At 42.7% G+C, this 26421-nt stretch overlaps 1 protein-coding gene across 1 annotated transcript; it reads right to left on the bottom strand.

The window, feature by feature from the left end:
- Positions 1-1811: 1811 nt before the first annotated feature.
- On the bottom strand, positions 1812-15697 carry LOC308628287 (eppin-like; the record flags this gene model as incomplete). The annotated part of the gene is made up of 4 exons (XM_081255120.1): positions 1812-1893; positions 3279-3447; positions 7625-7828; positions 15682-15697. 4 exons carry the CDS (start codon positions 15695-15697, stop codon positions 1812-1814), a joined length of 471 nt encoding a protein of 156 aa, XP_081111246.1.
- Between the last annotated feature and the right edge of the window lie 10724 nt (positions 15698-26421).

Here is a 26421-nt window from a genome sequence, read left to right as displayed (position 1 = left end):
AAACAGAAACGGGGACTTAGAGAGAAGACTCGCTAGTATGTATAACAAATACGTTTACCAAAAACACACATATACCAGGAGAGTTTATTTCTATTTTCACCTTATTTATGTTCAAAATAAATGACCAGAGGGGGAAAACAAGCTTGATCACTTTTAAGAGCAGAGTCAATTTATGTCTTCAGAAAGACAAGTAGAATTTTTATCAGAGGATAATTTTTAGTATTTTTTGCCAAAGAGCTTGAATATAAATAGGGTCTTCAGAGAAGTGGAGAAAATATCTCTAGAACTCAGGAGCCTGAAATTCTCCATGAGACATAAGAAATTGCCACAGCTCCAGGTTGACGCTTTTCCTGGGAGCTGTAACCCTATAAGGTTTGCATCTGAGTAGTTGACATCATGAAGCAAGGCCTGCATTTTGCACCGTTTGTACTAATACTAATCTTTTCTGTTTATGAAATGTCTCTTACATACCAGGCAGTATGCTATGCACATTACATAAATCATCTTGTGTGATCTTCACAAAAACTCTATGGCTCAGATTTTATTGTTTTGCCTTTTTCACAGATGAGGAAACCATGACCCAGGGAAGTTATGAGACCTGCCCAAGTTTATTTAGTTCATAAATGGCCAGACTGGGATTTAACTTATGTTTCTCTGACCCAAGCCTTTGTTAAACCATTATACTGTATCATTCTACCACTACCCTGCCAAGGATCTCTGCCCCTCAGAAAGGACACTCCCCTCCAACACTTTTCAAACCCCAGAGAAACCATCAATTCTCCATGAACTCAATGCCTGTTCACTTCTGGGCTTTATTCTTTCTGGAAATGGAGTCTGGTAGAGGAAGAAAGGAACTCATAGAGTTGTGTTTGGGGTGGCAGAGAGATCTTAGAGATCCTGGGCTTAGGGTGGAAGATAGAATTGGATGTGTATCTATTGACCTAATTCCAGTAAAATATAGCAATTTTGTACCAGTATAGCTCCATTTCCTGCTCCCATCTTTTGTGCTTTTGCAATATATCTTACATTTATGTATGTTTTAAGCCTAACAATACAGTGTTATAACTATCGCCTTAAACAATCTTATCCTTTATAAAGAAATTAAGAGAAGAGCACATACACACTTTTTTAAAATTTACTTTTGGCTATGTTGGGTCTTCATTATTGCGCGCGGGCTTTCTCTAGTTGCGGCGAGTGGGGTCTACTCTTCGTTGCAGTGCGCAGGCTTCTCATTGTGGTGGCTTCTCTCGTTGTGGAGCACGGGCTCTGGAGTACGGGCTCTAGAGCACAGGCTCTGTAGTTGTGGCGCACGGGCTTAGTTGCTCCGTGGCATGTGGGATCTTCCCGGACCAGGGCTCGAACCCGTGTCCCCTGCATTGGCAGGCGGATTCTCAACCACTGCGCCACCAGGGATAGCCCCCCGCACTTTTATATTTACCTGCATACTTATCAATTCTGATATTCTTCATTCTTTTCTGCAAATCCAAATTCCCATGTAGTATCACCTCCTTTCAGCCTTAAGGATCAGGTCTGGTAGCATCAAATTCTTTGTTCTCCCATTTATATGGGAAAGTCATCATTTTACCTTTATTTTCTTTCTGTTTTTTAATAAATTTATTCATTTATTTATTTATTTATTTATTTAATTTATTTGTCTGCGTTGGTCTCATCTTATAGTATATGACCTTTCATGTGTGGCTTCTTTCACTTAGCAGAATGTGTTTTAGGTTCATCCACAGTGTAGCATGTATTAGTGCTTCATTCCTTTTTATGGCTGAATAATATCCAGCGTACACTGATAGCTTCCCACTTCAAGTGTCGGAGTCTCTACTTCTCTGCTCTGAGTTTTCTCTGGCTCCCTGGGAAGCTTGCTCAGCTTGAGTGCAGAACAGTCTGGAAGAGCAAGGGATTTAACAACCCCACATAACCAGTAGGGGATGGGAATCAATGGCTAAACACCTCAGCTTCCCCATCAGTGGAGATGGATGAAGAAAATTTGGAGACGTGTTTTACATGGTTCTTTAGAAGGTGCCCAGTGGGATTAAGCTGCAGTTTCCCACTGTGGTAACCAACTCATAATCAACTCCTCTCCTCTAGTATCACTTATCCCACTCCTCAACTTGTGTTTCTTAAGAAATCTCCCAAATCAACTATTATACTTCCACCCATGCCCTTCTCCTAGGATTGTTTTCTAGGGGATCCAGACTAAAGCAACACCCATGGGCCCTTGTCTTAAAAGGGTCTTACGCTGTTTTGAAGAAACAGAGGAGGATAACAACATCCATGGAACTCTCAACTCTCCAGGTTCTGATTGTCTTCACTCCCTTTAATGGTGTCACCAGAAACCTCAATGACCCGTTACTCTCTGCGAAGTGTGATGTGCCAACAGATGTGAATTATTCAGTCTCAGAGGCACAGGACTAAACAGAGTGTTTTATTGGGGAAAATGGGAGCTGCACAGGTATAAACAAGGGGTTCTAGAAGTTGGACATAAAGGAAGGAAGCATAGAGATGGGATCAAAACAGAAGGATATTATGTCTAAAAAGAAGTTGAGATGGAGAAAGGGGAGAGAGATCCCAGGGTTCAGTCTGGGGAAGAGCTAAGGCCCTGGAACACTGGGAGTGGAGGGGTGGAAGCCAGCCTGGAGCGTTTATCAGGCACACAGGGAGAGCCTTGGGTCCTGAGCCAAATCCTGGTGGTGGCTCCAAGGTATCCTTACGCATTCAGAAATTAGAGCCTGTTGAGAATGAAGGACAGGACCAGCTGAGCGTCTTGGACTCAGCTCATCTTCAGAACTAATCTTGAAGTTATGTTTGTACATCTTTTCACAGGAGATTAAGAGGAAGTGGGTTTGCTCTGGGAAGCTCCAAATCTCCTTAAAGGAAAAATGGGATGTGGATGGGAGTGAGCTGCTGGCAAAGAGTATTGTGAGAGGAAACTGATGGCCTGGAAGGGGTGCTTGGTGAACCTGTCTGGCATTAGGCTGGATGTCCTGTGACCTCTCTGAAGCTGGCCTCTGGGATTTCACCACATCTGCATCCTCCCCCACCTCTCATACATGCCAGCTTTTATTCACAACCACGTCCCTTCCCAACCTCGGTTCCTGGAAAGCCGCTGTCCAACCCTCTGCAAGGTGCATTCTTACCTCCTGATCGGAGCTGGTCCTGTCAGTACCTCGTCTGTCAAGGATGTAACCATCCAAGAATGGACCAAGCAACACCCAGACCCCCCAGCGTGGCCCTGGAGAGGATGGGAGACTGGAGCCCCTGGGACTCACCTTTTTGGGGGGCAGGTGCTCTGGCATATGGCTTGGGATTGGAAGTTGTTATTGTTTCCTTTGCAGCCGCCATAGATGAAGCTGGAGCAGGTATTATTTGTCTTATCATACCACCAACGATGGAAAAAAGCCAGGCAGGGGCCAGGTTCTTTGGGCATACCGCATATGTCTGCAGGGAGACCCCAGAGTTGAGAATTTAGAGTGCCCATGCCAAAAAAAAAAAAAAAAAAAAAGCAACCTTTATCATCCAGATGAAACTGAACAGGTTCCTTTCACCTTTTCACATCTCAGGAGCCCAGCTCCACTGATGTATTTGCACATTTGCAGGGCAACCCCAAAGTGGAGCTGTTTGAGTGTCTGCATCCCCAGGGAACATCAGTCTCCCCCTTCCCTTCTGGTCACTGGACTCAGTGTCTCCCCTGAGAGTGAGGAGCCTCCGGTTTCATGGCTCTGTTCCTAATTCGGTGTGTGCACATCAACCTCCCACGTTACCTGTCTTGTCCTTGACTTCCCCTTCTGTAAAATGGGAATGCAAAATCCCACCCTGCTTATTGCACAGGGCTGTCCTGAGGTGCAAGTAAGACCACCCTTGTGGCCCTCTAAGTTGTGAGTTCCTTGATTGTATCTGAATGTGCAGCTCCTAGCACAGTGCCTGGCAGAGAGTAGCTGCTCAATAAATACATCCTGAATGGATAAAAGATACGGAGTGCCTTGAAAATGCCAAATTATAAGCCACTTACTCTGCCCTCCAAACCATGCCAAGGAAAGAGAATATGGGATCAGAGTCAAGGGCAAGTCCATGCAGGGAAGGCAGGGAGTAGTTTTTCAGATGGTCAAGCCCCTTTTTTTCCTGCAGTTAGCTTCTGTCCTGTTATGGGTTGAGTCCCCCTCCCCGTCAAGTTCATATGTTGAAGTTCTAACCCTCAGTGCCTCAGAATGGGACCCTATTTGGAAATAGAATTGTGGCAGATGTAATTAGTTAAGATGAGGTCATACTGGAATGGGGTGGGCCCCTAATCCAATATGACTGGTGTCCTTTAAAAAGGGTAAAGTCAAATAGATAACTAATAAGGACCTACTGTATAGCACAGGGAACTCTACTCACTATTCTGTAATGACCTATATGGAAAAAGAAGCTAAAAAATAGTGGATATATATATATATATATATATATATATATATATATATATATATATATATGTAAAACTCTTTCACTTTACTGTACACAAGAAATTAACACAACATTGTAAATCAACTATACTCCAGTAAAAAATTTTAAATATAACCAACAAATAAAAAGGGTAAATTCAGACACAGACACCCAAACCCAGGGAGGACACCATGTGAACATGAAGATAAGAGATCTCCAGGGCTTCCCTGGTGGTGAAGTGATTAAGAATCTGCCTGCCAATGCAGGGGACACGGATTCGAGCCCTGGTCCAGGAAGATCCCACATGCCGCAGAGCAGCTAAGCCCGTGCACCACAACTACTGAAGCCCGCGAGCCTAGAGTCCGTGCTCTGCAACAAGAGAAGCCACGGAAATGAGAAGCCCACGCACAGCAAAGAAGAGTGCCCCAGCTCGCTGCACCTAGAGAAAGCCTGTGCACAGTAACGAAGACCCAACGCAAGTTAAAAATAAAATAACTTAAAAAAAAAAAAACAGAGAGAGAGAGATCTCCAAGGCAGGGAACGCCCAAGATGGCCAGTAAAGTACCAGAAGTTAGGGGAGAGGCATGAACAGATTCTCCCTCACCACCTGACAAAGAACCAACCTTACCAACACTTGACCTTGGACTTCTAGCCTGCAGAACTGTGAAACAATATATTTCTGTTGTTAAAGCCACCCAGTTTGTGGTGCTTTGTTACAGCAGCCCTAGCAAACTAATACAGGTGCTAACTAAACTATATAAGTTCCCCAAGGGTCAATCCCCACAGCTAAATAGTTAAGTCCCACTGATTTTTACCTTCCCATAGCTCACCTGTCTGCCCGTCTCTTTAACTTAAGTCTCAGTGGCTCATGCCTGAGCTGTTGAGTTAGCTTCAAACTGATCTTCCTGCCTCAATCCTTGGCTGCTCCAATCAATCCTTCATACCGCCCACCAGAGAGAAGGACCTGGTAGATCTGAGACAAAGCTGATCATGTTATTACAGAGCTAAGATCTTGATTTCATGAGCAAGCCTTCCATGACCCACAGACCCTTCATGATCGGGCTCCTATTTGGGGCTCTGGCTTCCTCCCCTACAGTCCCCTTTTGAGCTAGAAGCTCCCACAATCTTCAGCCCACCATGCCACCCCACACCTCCACACCATTCTCTCCACATTCCCTCTGCCACCCCTCTGTTGTTCATTAATGACACTCTTATTCTCCCTTCAAAACCTTTCCCAGACATCAACTCCACTGTGGTGTCTCGGACTCCATTCTACACACCACACCCTCACAAGTGCCTAAATCGATCCTGCATTTTTCTACCGTGCTTCTGAGTCTTGTGTGCATGTTTGTCATTTGTTTACATCTTTGGTCTCATCTGTGATGTTGTGAGCTTCTAGTGAGCAGGGATTGTGTCTGATTTCATCTTGGAACCCCATTCCCAGCAAGTGGTCGGACACAGTATAGGATTTTGCAAATGTTGAGGATAAAACAAAATACATCCTGACTGAACTGAATAAGTTATTCATTGAGCACCTACTATGTGCTAGATGCTTAAAGAGACACAGAAAAGGCACGGCCTCTGTTATGTAGGAGCTCCCAGTCATGGACGATGAATAATGTGAGCTAATATGTATCATGTGGCTATTACATGCCAGGCGTTGCTCTGAGCACTTCACGTGCATCAACATATTTGACCTTTCAAATAACCTTTAACATTAGTCTTTTTGTTATATGAGGCACCGCAAGGGAAAGTTGTTAATTTGCCCAAGATAAATAGGCTGGTACAAACTGGAGCTAAGATTTGAACTCAGGAAGTCTGGTTTCAGAAGTCCTCAATGATGGGCAAGTGAACAATTTACTATCCTCCTGCCTGTCCACTCTGCTCCATTGTCAAGTCCTGTTTACTTCACCTCCTAAATGCCTCTCAAACATATCCTACCCTTCTCCATCCCCTCAGCTACCTATCTAGTCCAAGCTACCATTTTCTTTCATCCTGAAATCCTTTAAGCCACTCCATTCCTGCTCTGTAGGCATAGTAAAAGCCACACCATGTCCCCACCTGACTCAATGAATGTCCATTGATCTTAAGATCAAGGCGAGACCCTCACCCATCACACCCTACCTACCAAGAACCATTTTTCCTTGCACCATGCTCATACTTGCTCTTGCTCTCTGGAGTACCTAGGCCCTACCATCGAGTCTTTGTACATGTACATTCCCTGTGCCTGGAAAGCCCTCCACCCATTTTTTCCCTAAATTTGCTACATCCTTCTGAACTCAACTCCAGGTCTGCTTTCTCAAGGAAGATTTCCTCAACCTCCCTGACCACACTCGTCAAATCCTATTATGGGTCTCCGAGACAATCGACAAATATTTAACTGATGCATAAAAAATCTTTGATAGTCTTAATAGATTCACAGACATAGAATACAAACTTACGGTCACCAAAAGGGAAAGGAGGGGGAGGGATAAATGAGGAGTTTGGGATTCACAGATACACCTTACTATATATAAAATAGATAAACAACAAGGACTTACCGCATAGCACATATATAACTATATTCAGTATCTTGTAATGACCTATAATAGAAAAGAAACTGAAAAAGATTATATATATATATATATATATATATTTGTCGTACACCTGAAACATTGTAAATAACTACAATTTTTTTTTTAAAAAAAAAGAATCTTTGATAGTCTTTTTGAAGCCCAGGGAGTTGGGCATGGAGTTAAGATTACATCAGCAAAGGACGAACCCTCTAGTCTGGAGTGGTCAGGGAAGCTTTCCTAGTGCTAAGTTCGATTTGTATAGGCAGAGAGGCAGTCAATCTGGAGCAAAAAGCTATTATTTGCATTTGTCAGAAATACAAATATCTTAATTATCACTTGCAGCAACAATGTTGATATATGGTGGGCCAGCAATGGCCCCTTGGGGACTAAGAAAATCATAGGAGTGAAAAAAAAAAAAAGAAAAAGAAAAAAAATAAGAAGAAGAGTGAAAAGGAGCCAAGAGGCTATCTGGTTCAATCCCACCCCTACACCTATCTTTTGTTCAAGGAAACTGAGGCCCAAACAAGATGAAGATACTCCCTACTGTCATACATCATATTAGGGGCAGTGATCAATCTGAATTTCAAGTCTCCCAAGTCCAGCAGTCTTGCTCAGAGACCAGCCCTTAGTGAACCAGGGACAATGCCAGCACAGAGGGGCAGAAGTTGAGGTATGGGTAGAGGGGTTGGTTACTCTGAGACTCTCAACCTTACCTTGTTGGAGGTTGAAGCATTTTCTTCCGCAGCTGAAGAAGCAACACTTCTCATGCCTTGGACATATTTTGTCCTTCGAACATTCATCCCTTTCTTTGAATTCACAGTTATCTTGGATTCTGGGGCATCTCTCTAGGGAAGAGACTTATAACCATGAGTCTTACAAGTCATAGTGCCCACCCTTCTCCAGACCCAAGGCAATTCCGGGGAGTCAGGGAACTTTGCTTTCACTTTGCTCAGCCCCAGGAGTCCTTTTCCTCAGGGACTTTCATTTATTTCCCAGCACTGCCTGCACCATCCTCCCTTCTGACCACCCCTCACTCTCTACCTAGTCCCATCCCCTAAGGCAGGATTTCTCAACCTAGGCACTAGAGGCATTTGGGCCGGATAATTATTTGATGGGTGGTGGAGGCTGTCCTGTGAATTGTAGGACATTTAGCAGAATCCCTGGCCTCTACCCCCTAGATGCCAGTAACACTCCCCACTTGTAACAACCAAAAAGGTCTCCAGACGCTGTAAGTGTCCCCCTGGAAGGCAAAATCGTCCATTGAAAGCCACGGGTCTAAGCCAGTGGGGTCATTTTGGGCTGCTTGAGGAGACAGTGTTTGGGAGTTCCTCTGGGGGGTGCTATTGTGCAGTGATAAATATTGTGCACCCTAGCAGTCAGACCATTGGGTTTTTAAATTCTAACTCTTGATTTACCAGTTACCCTCTCTGAACTTTGTTTTCTTCAGTTGTAAAATCACTTTAGCCTTACAGAGTGGTGAGGAAGAAATAAGACAAAGTGTGTAAAGCTATAATCATTGTCACGGATGCGCAGTAATATTAACTAACATTATAGTTATATATATAGTAGTTAAGTGTCTACCATAAGCCGAGCACTCTTCTGAACGCTTTAAATGGATTATCTCATTTAATCCCCATAATTGTTCAATGAGGTATATTCTATTAATATCCCCATTTTGCAGATGAGGAAACTGAAGCACATGGAATTTAAGTAACTTGACTACTAAGTGGTAGAACCAGAATTTGGACCCACCAAGTATGACTCCAGATCCCTCTCTTTAAATCCCTACTTATCATTATTATTATCATTATTATTATATAGACATGGAGTATTACTGTCTTAAGTTCAAAGGAGAGGCCACAACAGTGAGAGGCCCGCGTACTGCAAAAAAAAAAAAAAAAAAAAGATTAGGACATTTAAAAAATAACTACATATATAGGAAAAATTAGAAAGTGAGCATGCATGTCCAGGAAAGGGCTCAGAAAAGATGTGAGAATATCTTAAGTTTACATTTCAGGCTGATCACAGGGACAACCTAAGGCAATCAAAAAAAAAAAAAGAAAAAGAAAAAGTACAAAAACAGTAACAAAATAAAACCACTCCCTGGAGAAGGGGGAGAATCTGATTTCCAGAGTTACCACATTATTAGATTCAAATGCCCAATTTTCACCAAAAACAAAAAAGCACAAGGCATACAAAGAAATATGAAAGTATGGACCATTCAAATTTTAAAAAATAAATCAACCAAAACTGTCCCTGAAGAGGATCTGATAGAAGATCTACTAGATAAAGATTTTAAAACAACTGTCTTAAAGATGCTCAAAGAACTAACATGAAGAAAGTAAAGAAAATGTATGAATAAAATGGAAATATCAATAAAGATTTTTTTTAACTAAAAACAAACAGAAAAGAAATTATGGAGCTGAAAAGTACAATAACTGAAATGAAAAATTCATTAGAGGGATTCAAAGGCAGATTTAAGCAGGCAAAAGAAAAAAGCAGTGAACCTGAACATAAGACAATGGAAATTATCAAGTCTCAAGAACAGAAAGAAAAAACACCTGTAGGACATCATCAAAATATATCAACATACTCATTGTGGGAGTCCCAGAAGGAGAAGTGAGACAGAAAAGGAGGAAAGAATATTTGACAAAATATGACTGAAAACTTCCCAAATTTGGTGAAAGATATGAATATAAATATCCAAGAAGTAAAATAACTGCAAGATGAACAAGATACGTATCTCTTGTAGATAAATATACATTTTTTTCCTCTCTGGCCAAATTTTTTTTAATTAACTAATTAATTTATTTTTTGGCTGCATTGGGTCTTTGTTGCTGCACGCAGGCTTTCTCTCATTGCAGGCAAGCGGTGGCTACTCTTCGTTGCGGTGCTTCTCACTGTGGTGGCTTCTCCTGTTACGGAGCACAGGACCTAGATCACACGGGCTTCAGTAGCTGTGGCACGTGGACTCAGTAGTTGTGGCTTGCAGGGTCTAGAGCACAGGCTCAGTAGTTGTGGTACACGGGCTTAGTCACTCCGGAACATGTGGGATCTTCCTGGACTAGGGCTTGAACCCGTGTCTCCTGCATTGGCAGGCAGATTCTTAACCACTGCACCACCAGGGAAGTCCCTGTTCTCACCAATTTTTAATCTTACTGATTCCACTATCCTCATAATACAAGCAGACCATTACAACTTCCCATAAATCCATGAATTAGGTTGTCTTTGCTTCCAGGTAAAGTGGACAAGGACAGATATTTCCTCAAGCTCTTGCCACTTGGAAAATTTTCATTCCTCGCTGTCCTTCAGGGTAATGGAGCTATAAATGTTGAAGCAGTTGTTTTCAATCAGTCCTAACACACATACACTGAAGGACTGTGCAAATCAGACCCTTTTATCACCATTAGTCATCTGGTCTTTGAGAATTCCTGAAGAAACCGTAAGTGTGGATTTCAAATACCTTGACAACACAACACAACACAACAAGAAGAGTATATTTCATGGGCTGAGAGTGTAATTTGCTTTCTCATAAAATTTACTTGTGCCTTTGGGCCATGTCATAACTGGTTTAATGTAGACTCCTTCCTTATTTAAATAGACTTCTAATGGGTTTACTAGGTACTCCAAGCTTTTCTCAAGCATCCTTCTTTTAAAAGTTTTATCCAGACAAAGCAGGGAGTTAATGACCCTCACTGTTTTCCACCCCATAACGTTTTCACCCAGTGTCTTAGACCTCACACACTGAAATGGAACATTTCATCTTCTCTCCCTGAGGACCTGCAGTTCTGAACATTCACTCCCATGCTTGCACATGACCATACAGGAACTTTGGGAACCCAATATTTAAATAATGGTGCCATCAGGTAGCTCTTCTTCTGAACACATAGGGGAAAAATACAATGCATTCAGCACTCTGGAATATATTTATTCCTTCATCATAGCCTAGGGCCTCTCCCACCCAGCCCTGCCACTATTTAGCTTGTCCTAATAATGACAATGGAGTTGGTGATCAGGAGAAGCAAAGATGTTGACCTTGCTGGAACCATGGAACCAGAACCTTCAGATACCTTTTACTCCAGCCTTCGGCCCTGATCTTTCTCCATGCTGTGGAGAATGTACTCCAGCCCACACAAGATACTTAGCCTCTACCCACTGACTATTAAATCAGATTCCAAGTCTTTTATACAGTTTAATTACGAAAGCCTTAAAAAAAAAGGAATTATGCCTCATTTGGCTTCCTCTAACAATATATGACCTAGCATAGCAGAGAAACTAATTGTATATTGATTACGTTATCAACACAGGACTGGATCATAATGACACTCTAGAACTCAAGTATGCAAAAACATTTAAAGGTTATCAGAAATTTTAAAACATAAGTTTAACACTTTTCAAAAATAATGTTCCACCTAGATCCATATCAAGGTTGCTTATATTTGTTGCCACATAGAATATATATTATTAATCACATGGAGATGTGGAGTCATAATATATATAACAGAATTGATATAGTCTATGCATTACAAGCTAAAATGTTTTAATCTTTTCTCTCTCATAATGTCCAAGTACAAAATAATAATTTATCCCCCTAGCAAAAAGAAAATATCCTGGCACCAATAAGATAACAGAATTAAGATTTGCCCAGGACTTCCCTGGCGGTCCAGTGGTTAAGACTCCATGCTTCCAATGCAGCGGGCATGGGTTCGATCCCTGATCAGGGAACTAAGATTCCACGTGCTGCGTGGCAAGGCCAAAGAATTAAAAAAAAAAATTTTGCCCAATATGAACCAAAATCCTTGAACATTAAAAGCCTAGATTCTCTGACTCTTACCCAAATACTCACAGCTCCCCACTCTCCCATTCATGAGTTCTTCCTGCCCACACTTGTAGGAAAGAAAGGACACCATGATTGAGAGTCCAATATGTGGAGGGAAAGTTCTGCAAAGAAAAATTGGGGTGCTATTACCAGATGGAGGATAGTGGACAAAACCAAAAATATTCACTTCATTCTACCCCTTGACTCTTTAACTCATATGCACTGTTTTCCATTCATAAACTTTTTAAGGCTTATGATTAAAATAGCCAAAAGCATTTAACACAACCCCAAAAGAGACCATTGGAAGTCCCGTTCACTACCTCAACTACCTTCAGAGCTAGGGTTTTACAGGTAAAGTCCCTTCTCTTTTAGCACTACCTGAATCCTGCCACCAAATTCTGCAACCAGTGTATCAAATGGCAAGTTTCAACATCAACCAACATATCTTAAATAAAACAGTAAGTAAAATGGAAAAGAGGGAAGTTCATTTAATTCTATAATACAAGCAAGGAAAAATAGGTAGCATATTTGTGCTGTATCTTATAAGACTGTAACTTGTTTTAAAAACATTCCTCCTTCAAATATTGTACATTCCATATTGCCCCACCTTTGGCCAGAACCTCTGTTTAACTGGGCTCTTTACACTTCGGGTAACCCAAAGTAACATTCTAGACAGAAGAAATATGAGCTCATGGTGGGACTTCCTGGGTAGTTTTTAATTTTTCCATCTTTCAGGCTTTCATGCTTTCTAACTTCCATGAACCTTTACCACCTCAGATGATGTACAATACATGCTCTAGGGCTTCAGAGTCCCTTCGGTGAAGCATTAACCATATCCCCCCTGATAGTCAGGCTCATTCACTTTAGATAAAAATATAATCCTTCTTTTCCTGATTTACCAGGTGAAAGAGAATTCCAATTGAGCCCATAAATGTGGGTTAAGGAAGCTGTGACACCACAGAAAAAAGAGGCTTAGCCGGAAGTGAAATATAACTGCAATGAAATTGCCTGGTCCGATACAAAGTCCTTCCCTCTAATGGAATGCTACTGGGTACATGAGTGTCTCAAGCATTTCTCAAGAACTTTCAATTGTTAGTTTTCTACTAGACAGAACAGAAAACGCAATGGAAAAAAAAAATAAAGGAAATTTCATGACCCTCATTGTTTTCTGCCTCACACCTCTTTCATCTAAAATTTTGTGCTGTATGCTTTCCACTGAAATGGAACATCTCACTTTCTTCCCCCAGAGACATGCAATGAAGGACTTTCACTGCACATGATAACGGAGATACTCCATGCAAAACACCAAGGTTTCCAGCAGCCTGGGGGATATTTATTCCATTCGTTATAGCCTAGACCCTCTCCCATTCAGTTTTCCTTCTCCTTATTGGGAGCTGGGCTAGTTAGTAAGTTAAACAAAGATGTTGACACTGTTGGAACCATGGAGCAAGGCACCTCCAGACTCCTGGCCCAACAGTGAGGAATAGACATCAAGAGTTTAGCTTCTACTAGGTAGATCTTAAATATTCTCACAACACACACACACACAAATGGTAATTATATGAGGTGATGGATATGTTAATTTTCTATCACCTCACAGTGTATACGTATATCAAAACATCATGTTGCACACCTTAAATATAATTTTTATTTATCAACTGTACTTCAGCAAAGCTGAGGGGGGGTAGGCCCGACTAGGCCTCACCTCATGTTTCTACATTTCAAGCTTTTTATCTTCTATTAAACTTTACTGCTTAATACAGTGGTATTATGCAATTCGGTGTTTGCTTCACTTACCCTATTGTGATACATTAACCCTATTTTCTCCTGATATGGTCAACTGAATAAAATTGAGGACCCAGAAATAAATTCTTACATTTTTGATCAATTGATTTCCAACAAAGGGGCCAAGATAATTCAATGGGGAACTCAGTAGTTTTTTCAACACGTGGTGCTGGGACGATAGGATATACACATGCAAAAGAGTAAAATTGGACCTCTACCTCACATCATATACAATAACTAACACAAAATGGATCAAAGGCCTGAATGTAAGAGCCAAAACTATAAAACTCTTAGAAGAAGAAAACACACAGAGGCAAATATTTGTCACGTTGGGTTAGGCAATGGTTTGTTAGAATGACACTAAAAGTACAAGTGACAAAAGAAAAAATAGATACATTGGTCTTCATCAAATCACTATCAAGAAAGTGGAGGGAATTCCCTAGAGGTCCAGTGGTTACGATTCCACGCTTCCACTGCAGGGGGCACGGGTTTGATGCCTGGTTGGGGAACTAAGATCCCGCAAGCCCTGCAGTCAGCCAAAAAAAAAAAAAAAAAAGTTTTATTCATAATTTCCAAAAAATGGAAATAAACCAGATGTCCATCAGTTGATGAATGGGTAAACAAAATGTGCTGTATTCATACAATGAAATATTATTTAGCAATAAAAAGGAATGAAGTACTGATACATGTTACAACATGGATGAACCTTAAAAATATTATGTTAAGATGGGGCACAGAGATGCTTCTGGAAGAAATATCACAATGACTGCCCAAGGAGAACCCCAAGTTCAGTTCAAACTTATACTGGTTGGTGATGGTGTTACTGGAAAAACTATTTTCATGAAACATCATTTGACTGGTGAATTTGAGAAGTATGTAGCTACCTTGGGTGTTGAGGTCCATCCCCTTGTGTTCCATACCAGCAGAGCATCCATTAAGTTCAATGTACGGTCAGTTGGGCAGAAGAAATTTGGTGGACTGAGAGATGGCTATTATATCTAAGCCCAGTGTGCATTATAAGGTTGGATGTAACATCAAGAGTTACTTACAAGAATGTGCTTAACTGGCATGGAGATCTCGTAGGAGTGTGTAAAACACCCCCACTGTGCTGTGTGGCAACAAAGTGGATATTAAGGACAGGAAAGGTAAGACAAAATTGTCTTCCACTAAAAAAGAACCTTCAGGGACTTCCCTGGCAGTGCAGTGGTTAAGAATCTGCCTGCCAATGCAGGGGACACGGGTTCACGCCCTGGCCGGGGAAGATCCCACGTGCCGCAGGGCAACTAATCACATGCGCCACTATTAGTAAGCCTGTACTCTAGAACCCACGAGCCACAACTACTGAAGCCCACAGGCTTAGAGCCCGGGCTCCACAACAGGAGAAGCCACCGCAATGAGAAGCCCGTGCACCGCAATGAAGACCCAACACAGACAAAAAAAAAAGTCCCAGATGCATCTGCATAGTATGATTTCAATTATGTCTTTGGTTTTTTTAAACTAAGATAGAAGCTCTCTTAATGAAACCCACTTAATGAATTAATTGGCATTCCATTTCCTGTAAAAAATATACTGACTGATTTGTTCCCACCTTGGGAGGCATGGGTAGTAGACGACTAAAACATAATTTACCCTCAAAATGGTAATTCTAGCATTTGGAGGAGCGAAAAACACTGAAACCTAGAAATAGGTTTCTAAGCATATGGGGGAAAGTTGGAGATTAAAGGGAGGGATTGAGAGAAGTGACTTTCTTTACTTTCTCCAAGTCAATAAAGAAGTTGATAGGGAACAGCTTCCCTGGTGGTCCAGTGGTTAAGACTCCACACTCCTAATGCAGGGGGCACGGGTTCAATCCCTGATCTGGGAACTAAGATCCCGCATGCTGCCTGGCGTGGCCAAAAAATAAAATAAAATAAACCATCTATAGATTTCAAATATTAAAAATTTTTAAATAAAATAAATAAAAATAGACATTTATTTAAAAAAGAAATTGAGAGGGATAGATACCTTTTTATTTTTCTGTAATTTTTAAATATTTTTCTAGTAAGGGGTTTAAAAGATACAGAAAATGATTAACAAATGTTTGATCAAACTTACCAGTATAATCATTCATCTCACCAGTAAAATCGGCATTTAACTGCATGCGTGTTTACAAATGAAGTTAGGCATTTTGCTATGTACTGAGTCCGTTTGAGTAATTTCATTTTATGGAGGTTTTTATACTTTTAACCATAAAAACACACACAAAACATTTCCTAGTAAATTTTTCGTCTCCTCCATGTTTGAGTTCTATCCTTTTCACATTCTTTTTATTGAAGAAGTTTATTTCTTCTCTGTTTTTCTTAACCATGATTGTCAAAGTTTTGTCATTTTAATGGTGCTTTTAAAGTACAAACTTTTCATTTTTTTTGGCAGTTTTAGTGTTTCTTTTTTTCTAATTCATTCATTTCAATTACTATCCTCATCAATATCTTATTTTATATTTATTTTGCTATTTTCCTTCCAGTTTAAGTTCAAGGCTACATTAACTGGTTTTCCAATGTTTACATTTATATATTAAAGCACGGATAATAATTCATTTACAACTGTTCATTATTGAGATATTGATGTGATGCTGACGTCCTGAGCCATGAGTCGTCATGATCCCTTGATGTGGAGGTGAAATTGGGAGGCTGAGGTTCACCACAGAGCTTTGACAAACCATGACCTTGCAAGCTACATGGCTGGGTACCCAAGCACTGACTGTCCTGCTCACTAGGCTAATTCTGGATGCACCAAAACCCTGCCCAGGCATGGGCCCCGAGGAGATGGAATCAGAGAGATGGGTTCAACTCCTCTCAAGAGAAGGAGCTCTGCCCCCAATATATAATATCAGCCCAGTCCAGGACTCTCCTAATCTACTATCGGCAACACCATGAAGTCTGAATGGATTCTTTTCTCGGTGCCTCATCTTTTCCATGGCCCTCCATACACTTGCAGGTTTCATCTTTCCTCCAGCTCTCAGAAGACAATTGTGTGAAAGTGGATATCTTGGAAGTAAGGCAAAATAGGAGGGGACATCCAGGAGGACACTGTGAAGGAGAAGGGGGTCTAGGCAGCCCAGAGGCTGTTGCTGCTGATAAGCAGGAATCAAGTCCTCCTTCTACCTCAAACCGTATGGCTCTAGAGTATCTGATTTTGGGAGTTACACTGAGTTCTGCTTGAGGACGGGAGAAGGAGGAAGACAGAAAATACAATCGACTTAAGTTTTTTCCAAGAGATTTCAGTGTAAGAGGAGTGGAGATTATGAAAATTGGGTCGATATCTGGAGTGTCCAGGAAATTCCTTTATTGGTGGGATACATGTGTGTGAGTGAGAGTGTGTGTGTGTGTGTGTGTGTGTGTGTGTGTGTGTGTGTATTAGGTGTGTTTCAATCTATTTAACACATACGTACAGGACCACTGTGTTATATTCCACAGATACAGGGAAGCAGGAGCCATCATTCACAGACTTAGGGCACTCACATTCTACTTATTTAAATTAATTTGCTCGATTCACATTCTGATGGACATGCATGAAATATTCAGGGTAAACAGAGAAAATTCCTCATTGTGGTTAAGGGCTGTAGTTGAACTTCCAGAAGACTGATATTAACTTCTTCTTTGTCTCCAATATGGTCATCATTGCTCCTGCTCTAACCACTGATCTCCATGGTCTCAGTGAGACAAGGTGAGTATGAATGGGTAGACCAAAAGGGAGGCTGGATGGAGGAGGACACAGACTCTGGTGGAGGAGAGGAACATCTTCTGCCAGACTGGGCATTTTAAGCCTACCCTTCTGGAGTAGATGGAGAGGGTCAAAGGCCTTTTTAGCTTGTATGTTTGCAGAGACACTATGGAGGTGAAAGTCAGGGCTCTGACCTGTGCCCCTGGGGGAGCAGGTGAGATGTTCACCTCTGGTGACATGGGAAAGCATGTGGAGAATCAGGAAGTGAGATAGATTTAAAATCCAGAAGGAGTACTGTGATAAATGGAGAAAGCCTCATGTCTTTCCTGCTTTCATCTCTAAGGTAGTAGAGCTACCTGGAGAAGGTAGTCCTCCAGCTGTGTATCTGAGTCACAGACCCAGGCTCCAACTAGATAGAATCATTGCCCCATATCACATACACAGCAAAATTTATGCTCAAGGAAATCTCCCAGTGTTCAAGGATCAGGCAGATTCCTGTGGGTTGATGAGCATTAGTAGGCTGAGTCTGTGAGAAGAATGCCAACTTGGCCATAGAAAAGATAACCTGACTCTGGCATTCTCCTGCACAGATGTCTGCAACTACCCTCCAATGGCTGGCACCTGTAAGTTAACTTTGACCAGATACCACTACAACACCTTGACATACATGTGCGAGCCCTTCATGTTCACTGGCTGCGGAGGCAACAGAAACAACTTTAAACAAAAATATTTCTGTGAAAAATTTTGTCTTCCTGAAAGGTAGATCTCTCAGCCACCCGCTCCTTCAATTCCAACGACACCAAATACTAGGAACGATGGTTTGTGGGGTTTTTTTAAAATTTATTTATTTATTTGGTTCTGCTGGGTCTCAGTTGCAGCTGGAGGGCTCCTTAGTTGCGGCTCACTGGCTCCTTAGTTGTGGCATGTGAACTCTTAGTTGCAGCATGCATGTGGGATCTAAGTCCCTGACCAGGGATCAAACCCCGGCCCCCTGCATTGGGAGTGCCGACTCTTACCCACTGGACCACCAGGGAAGTCCCAAGACCTCAGATTTTTGAATCAGGAAGGAAGTTTGAAGGCACTTCTTGCTGGGTAACTGTGTTTTGGCATTTACCAGCCTGCACGTTAAAGCTTGGTGTATACTCAGCAGTCTCCTTACTAACAGCATACACCATTTTTGGACCACTCACACATCTTTTTTTAATTTTATTTATTTATTTATTTATTTATTTATTTATTTATTTGGTTGCGCTGTGTCTTAGTTGCAGCAGGCAGGCTCCTTAGTTGCAGCTCGCCAGCCCCTTAGTTGTGGCATACGTACTCTTAGTTGCGTCATGCGTGTGGGATCTAGTTCCCTGATCAGGGATCAAACCCTGGCCCCCTGCATTGGGAGCACACAGTGCCGCCAGGGAAGTCCTGGAACCATGGTTTTTCCAGAAAAATCAAGTGAGAGGTCAGGAGAAATGGAGCAAGGTGACAAGACATTATACTTGGGTTGGGGACAGTCAGTCATAGGCACAAATTTCAATGTCTCAAGTCATTTAGTCCAACGAAACTCTTTTGAAATTGTCAAAATTGAGGCCCAGGGAAGTTAATGACTTGCTAAGCTCACTTAGAAAAATGACACAGATCCAGACCCTCTGAGTTCTTCCCCCAGCATGTCACTACTACCATGATGGGCTCAGGTCTTGGAGATCCTGTCCAACACCATATGGTTGCACAGTTAAAAGAGAAGTTATGGGAGTGTGGAGAGTAGGCGAAGACAAATACCACAGTTCAATATCTATAGTGAATGGCTAAACTATAGACATGTTCCAGAGCAGAAACATCACTTTATTAACTTGTCTCTCCTCAGGGTCTAGCACTATATTTGCTCACTAATCTTTTACAGATAGATGTATGGATCAGGAGAGATTATTAGTATTAAAAACAGCTATGAAGTTCTGCTAACGTGTAAAGGACCTATGGATTCTTCCAATGGCTGTATGAATCACTAAATTTGTTTATTTGTTAACAGTGACAGAAGTTAAGGAAAATCATCTTAATACGACAGAAGGAAGAAACAAGGAAAAAGAAATATTCTTCATGAAGAATTATGCCCAAATTATTCTGAGTAAATAAATTGGACTATATTGCTTGAAGGTTTTTGAATTCAGCATTCTTACTAATTTCCTTGCCCAGCTTTGTCTTTCATGCTGATTAGATATATAAAATTTTAACTGAAAAATTCCTGTATGTCGGCCCTGATCTAAATTCACTCATCTCTCCCATCCCAGATTCCTCCAACATAAACAAGTGACCTCTCCGAGGTACCAACCTACCCATGTAATGAGTCAGTCTGTACAAAGGCAATCAGTATTGCTGTCTCCTTGGCATGACCTTCCAAAACTGAGCTTGTTTCTGTATTTTGTCACTGACCCCAGTGGATTTCCATGTAGGTGGCATGAAAACGGTCATCATTAAATTATTTCCTCTGCCCCCAATCAATGAGCATCCAACCCCCAACAATGGGTAGCAATCAGGGGAAGTGCCCGTGGTTATCTGTGGGCCAGGAGATCTTCCTCTTTGAACTTTTCTGTATTGTTTGGATATCTCAACAATGATTATTCAGTTTTTTCAAAAGATAATAAACTGGAAAAGGAAGAGATGAAGGAAGGGGGAGGGGGAGGAGAAAAGGAATAACAAAAAAGACTCATGACCCCAAGCATATAAACAGCTCTGAACATATGGGAAAGCTGAAGAAGAAAAACAAGAGAATGGTAAAGGCTGGGTGAACATTTCAGATTACTGAATTAGGATGGGACTTCCCTGGCAGTCCAGTGGTTAAGACTCCATGCTTCCACTGCAGCGGGGCAGGGGTTTGATCCCTGGTCAGGGAACTAAAATCTGGCTTGCCGCACTGCACGGCCAAAAAAAAAAAAAAAAGAAAAGTTTATTGAATTGGGCTCACAGATCCTTGTAGCTGAGAGAGGCTTTTGATGCTGAAAACTTGGCCTCTTCAAACTGATGCCAAAGGGAATCTTGGAAACAGAGTTTTGGGTGAAGTAGAAAAGAATAGCTTTATTGTTTTGCCAGGCAAAGGTGGGGAGGGGAATTTGGTGAGGAGTGAGTTGCTGATAAGGATCAGGGTGTGTGAAGGGCCTGTTTAATCTGGTCTCAGGCGGCCTCCTGATGAGCTTTTCTGGTTCTCGAGGTTATCAAACTATGACCTTCTCTCTGGAATGAAGAATGCCTCATCAAGTAGTTTATCTTCCATTTGTTGGGGGTTTTAGTTCTGCAGAAGAGCTCAAAGGTATTGTTATGTGTGTCCCTTGAGGCAGAACTGGGAACCTGCCCCAAGGCTGCACTGTTGTTTCTGGGCTGCTCTTCCCTCATCTCTGCATCCCCTCCCTTCCCTGATTAGCAACTGTTTGAACCTGCCCTTTGGGACTCAGGGAAGGTCATGGAGGCTGAAGCCTATTACCAAGAAATGGGGGGACACAGAAAGGCTTCTGTGCCCAGAAGCCCCACAGGGTCCTGCTCGGTTTCATTTTCACAAACTTCTAATTCAGAGATCCCCAAACCAGATCACCTACTAGAATCCTCTGAGGAGCACTTTTAAAATAACTACTAAGGGCTTCCCTGGTGGCGCAGTGGTTGAGAGTCCGCCTGCTGATGCAGTGGACACGAGTTCATGCCCCGGTCCGGGAAGATCCCACATGCCGCGGAGCAGCTGGGCCCGTGAGCCATGGCCGCCGAGCCTGCACATCCGGAGCCTGTGCTCTGCAACGGGAGAGGCCACAACAGTGAGAGGCCCGCGTACCGCAAAAAAAATAAAATAAAATAACTAATGAGAACCTACTGCCTAGCACAGGGAACTCTACTCAATGCTCTGTGGTGACCTACATGGGAAGGAAATCCAAAACACAGGGGATATATGTATACGTATAGCTGATTCACTTTGCTATACAGTAGAAACTAATACAACATTGTAAAGCAGCCCTACTCCAATTAAAAACAAACAAACAACAAAAAAAAAAAACAAGCTCTTGGCTTCCTGGTAGCCAAAACGAAAACATCATCTCTCGATAGCAACATAAGAGATGTCCAATAAATTATTTCCCATTCTCATAACAGCTTATCATGAGAGGGAAACTCCTGATCTTGAGCTCCACAAGGAATTTGCCCTGTGACTTTGGTACAAGAAACATTGATACAACATAATGGATAATGTCAAGATAAATGTTACCAAAAGTGCAGAAGCATTCCACATCATATGAAAAGGAACGCCATAATGTTAGGTCTTGCTTTATTACACGTAATTCAGTAGGGATCTGGAGTATAGACCCAGCTATGTAACTTTTTCTCAAAGTGGATTGAAAAAGCTGGGACGAACTCAGAATAACGTTTCTCCTGCCTGGAAATGATCTATGACGACCTCTGCTGCCCTCTGGTGGCTCTGAGCATAAAAGCACCAACAAGGAATTCCACTCAAAACTCCCAGCCCCCAAAGCGCAGCTAAGCCTGGGGTCCCAGAGGAGGAGCATCTGAGCCCCACTACCACTCCAAATAGGTCTTGACCCCTCACTGAGTACCCTACACCTCATCTTCAGTGTCTGGATGAGACACCCTCACAAACTCCATTTCATTTTTTAAGAGGAAGAGCTAAATCGGACTCCATGTTCGGTCTGTTTCTTTGACTTTAAACTTTGCTTTGCGTTTTGTTACTATAATCAGACATAATGGCCTGCCTCAGGGAACCCTGCCCACCTGTGGATGGCTGCAAGAAAGAAGAAATTAACACATCCCCTCACCAAGGCTGGCCATTCCAGGGATACTTGCACAATTTATGGCCTTTTTACTTTACTTCCTCATCTCCTCCCCCTCTCTGTGCTATAAAAGAAACTGGCATCCAAACCCTGATAAAATGATTTATCGGAGACACTAGTCTGCCATCTCCTTGGTCTGCCAGTAGGCTTTGTATTCCTTCCCTCAACACCTCGTCTCCAATTCACTGGCCTGTCGTGCAGCTCGCAGGGCGAGCTTGGACTTGGTAACAATTTCCCTGTCCCGAGTGCGCTGGTGTCCTGGTCCAGACTGGAGCTGGGGTCCAGGTTGTCACTAGAAGAAAACAATTTAAGAGCTGTTACCTGATGGTCTGACAGTCAGTATATAAGGACGTGATGACAGGGTATAAACGAGGAAGTATGAAAGGGAGAGTATGATGCAGAGTTATCCTTGCTGGTCCCTCTTTTTCTTACTTCTCAAACTATCGCAGTGGATCCCAAACCACTAGCCTACCACTACTTTATAGTTAGAGAAAGTAGAATATTAAAATTAGAAGAGGGACTTGTCTGGTGGTCCAGTGGGTAAGACTCCGTGCTCCCAAAGCAGGGGGCCCGCGGTTCGATCCCTGGTCTGGGAACTAGATCCCGCATGCATGCCGCAACAAAGATACCACATGCCGCAACTAAGACCCCATGCAGCCAAAATAAATAAATAAGTAAATATAAAAAAAATAATTTAGGAGAATTTTGAGGTCAAACAGACCAAGGTTCAAACTAGCCCTCTGACTTACTCTGGGACTTCGGGCAAGTTACTTAAACTTTCTGACTCTCTAGAAAGAGAAAGACAAATACCATATGATATCACTTATATGTGGAATCGAAAATACGACACAAACGAACCTATCTACGAAACAGAAATAGACTCACAGACATAGAGAACAGGCTTGTGGTTGCCAAGGGGGAGGAAGGTGAGGGAGGGTTGGATTGGGAGTTTGGGGTTAGCAGGTGTAAACGATTATATAGAGAATGGATAAACAACAAGGTCCTACTGTATAGCACAGGGAACTATATTCCATATCCTGTGATAAACCATAATGGAAAAGAATATGAAAAAGAATGTGTGTATATGTATACCTGAATCACTTTGCTATACAGTAGAAATTAACACAACATTGTAAATCAACTATACTTCAATAAAATAAGAATTTTTTAAATAAAAAATAAAAAAATAAACTTCTGACTCAGTTTCTTCATCTGAAGAACATGGGACTTCTCAAGGCCATTATGAGGATGAAATGAGATTGTGCATGGAAAGTTCTTAGCTTGGCGCCTGGGACATGGTGCTCAAAAAGTTCCCTGTGAACTCCTATGGGGGGTTTCTTCATTCTTCACTGATGCTTGTGAATCTAAATGAGGCTGACCTTCTCTGCACTGATCTCTGTGACAAGAGGGCCCCTTGCCTGGGGCATGGGTTGAGCCTCCTGCCCCTCTCATCCCACGTGCACCACTCCCCAATTACACTGAGCCCCACCAGACAGCAGTGAGATCCAGGAGGACGACAGGGAGAGGATGCAGGGGTTCGTGGTGCTGTCAGGGCTCAGCGCACCTGTGGAGCTAGGGACTTCTACCGCCAGATGGTCAGGAAGGGGATGGAGAAGGGAAGACTTGCAAGACTCACTGTCTCTGGTCAAAGACCAAGACTCACAGGTCTTGGTCAACCCATACTTGAGGACTGGCAAGTGTCAGGACCTCAGAAAATCCTGCCCAGGGTGAGGATTTATTAGAGGAGGTCATCGCGAGGACGTGACCGCTGGTTGCCCCGTGCATGGGACCCGGGCAATCGGAGGCTCCTCACCCCCTCCCCCGTGCTTGGAATGTACCTTCTGCCCACAGTTCCCACAGTGGGAGGTGTTCCAAGGATGCAGCCTTAAGAGAGGGATGCTGTTGAGAAGACCATCTGCACGGTGTACACAGCTGAACCAGGCTAAGGCTTCCCTGTAAACTTTTAAGCTTCTGGAGGTGGGTGCAGAGATTGGCTGGTCTTGAGCCCGCCCCAAAACAAACACGTAAGTTCCCTTGCTGGTTAAAACTGCCACCTACCAATCCGGAGTGGTCTGCCTCTTTCTTCTCTCTCTCCCTGCCCTCTCTGTGTGCCCTCCAGGGTAAGGGGCTGGTTTCAAATTTCACCCAGGAAGTTCCCAAGGTGAACCAGCAGGAAGCTGAGAATTAGGGAAGGGGAGGTGTGTGGCTTTTCTACCAGGTCAGAAGCTAATTTCAGGGTGCAAGTTTAGGGAGTAGGACCAGGGTCCACAGAGGCCTTACACTCGCAGGAAGGAAAGGTTCTGATGGCTTCTTTGGTTTAAGGTACAACAGTAGGAAAAGCTGCCCAGAAAGGTCTTGGAGGCGCGCAGGGGGGAGAGGTGGGGTGTTGTAGGGTGTGAGACTGGAATTTGGCCTCCTCTCAGCCCTTGACCTCCAGCTCCAAGTTCAAATTCAGCCCTTCAGCCCTTTCCTCCTCTCTCTCTCTCTCTCTCTCTCTCCCTCCCTCCCTCCCCTTTCTATCTTCCTCTCTCTCTCAGGAACTTGCTACCTGTAGGCAGGTCAGCAACTCCCATGCGGACAGGATGGGCTGCCCCAGATGAGAAGGAAAGATCTGGAAGGGACCCCTCTCCCAGTGCTCAGCCTGAGCTGCACCTGGAGCTCACACCTCCCTCTCCAGTCCTGCTCCCCACCCTGCAGAAAATTATCCTACAGTATTTTAAGATCCCCAGATTATCTTTCATTGAAAACTCTTCCATATTGATATTTCCAACTAGATGCATGTATAATACTATTTTGATTGTTTTAATAAACAATATTTAACAAATAAACATTGCTTATCAAATAAATAATGATAAGCAAAACAGTGGAAGAGGGATTGGCTAAAATGTTCCTCAGCCCATCACAGATCCCAGTCCTTCCCAGCTCCCTGCAATGTGAGCCGGGAGGCATGGGTGTCCCTAGGATGACCACCCCGAGTCTCACGCAAGCCATTCTTTTTCAGATCAGGCAACGCTGTCGTATGTCTCCCCTACTCCAAGAGATGAATGTTCTAAACCAGCGGAAACCAGAATACCACAAGCCAGTATGAAAACAGAGGAGGAAAAGGGGGCACAAAAACCCAGCAGTGGTGAGAACTTTTTTAAAAATTTATACTTCACCTTTTTCCATTAAAGTTGGGAATTATAAAAGCATTTCTGCAATATTCAACGTGAGCAGTGATACCTTTTTTTTTTCTTGTTACAAAAGCCCTGCCTACTTAGAAATTTCTGTCCGAATTTTAAATGCATACGTCCTTTGACCCAGTATGGTACACACAGTTCATTACCTACCTATCCCAAAAGCATTTCCTCCTTCCTTCTTGCTAATAGAAGCTCGATTTTTTTTTTTTAATTCTCAGCACTTTTTTTTTAAGTTGTGTATTTTATTTTACTTTTTTTGGCTGCATTGGGTCTTCGTTGCTGCAGGTGGGCTTTCTCTAGTTGTGGCGAGCGGGGGCTACTCTTCGTTGCAGTGCACAGGCCTCTCATTGCAGTGGCTTCTCTTGTTGCGGAGCACGGGCACTAGGCGCTCGGGCTTCAGTAGCTGCAGCACACAGGCTCAGTAGTTGCAGCATGCGGGCCCTAGAGCGTGCGGGCTTCAGTAATTTGGGCACATGGGCCCAGTAGTTGTGGCTCGCAGGCTCTAGAGCACAGGCTCAGTAGCTGTGGCACATGGGCTTAGTAAATCCGCAGCATGTGGGATCTTCCCGGACCAGGGATCGAACCCTCATCCCCTGCATTGACAGGCGGATTCTAAACGACTGTGCCACCAGGGAAGTCCCATCAATTTTTTTTTTTTTTTGGAAGTATAGTTGATTTACAAGGTTGTGTTAATTTCTGCTGTACAGCAAAGTGATTCACTTATATATATATATATATACATTCTTTTTTCATATTCTTTTCCATTATGATTTATCATAGGATATTGAATATAGTTCCCTGTGCTATACAGTAGGACCTTGTTGTTTATCCATTCTAGAACCTCGATTTTTATAGCCACGTGGTCACCTGCCTCAGCCTCAGGGATGAAGCAGGATTAATTTAAGATCTTAGGTCACTTTCCCATTAGCGTTTGCAGACATATGCTTTCCAGGCCTTCCTTGCAGCTCCAGCCAATGAGATGACAAGGGAAGCCTGGGAAGGCCGTGGCTTCTGGGGAAGCCACTCTCCGTCAAGAAAAAGAGAGCATGGTTTGCTGTAAAGGTCTTTTCACCACTGCCCTCTACACACATCTTCCTGTTGTGACATCTAGAGCTGCAGCAACCATCCCACACCCATGAGGTGAC

This window comes from Mesoplodon bidens (assembly GCF_964165515.1).
Source record: "Mesoplodon bidens genome assembly, chromosome: 15".
NCBI classification, from domain to species: domain Eukaryota; kingdom Metazoa; phylum Chordata; class Mammalia; order Artiodactyla; family Ziphiidae; genus Mesoplodon; species Mesoplodon bidens.
This window is presented reverse-complemented; position numbering and strand designations above follow the sequence as displayed.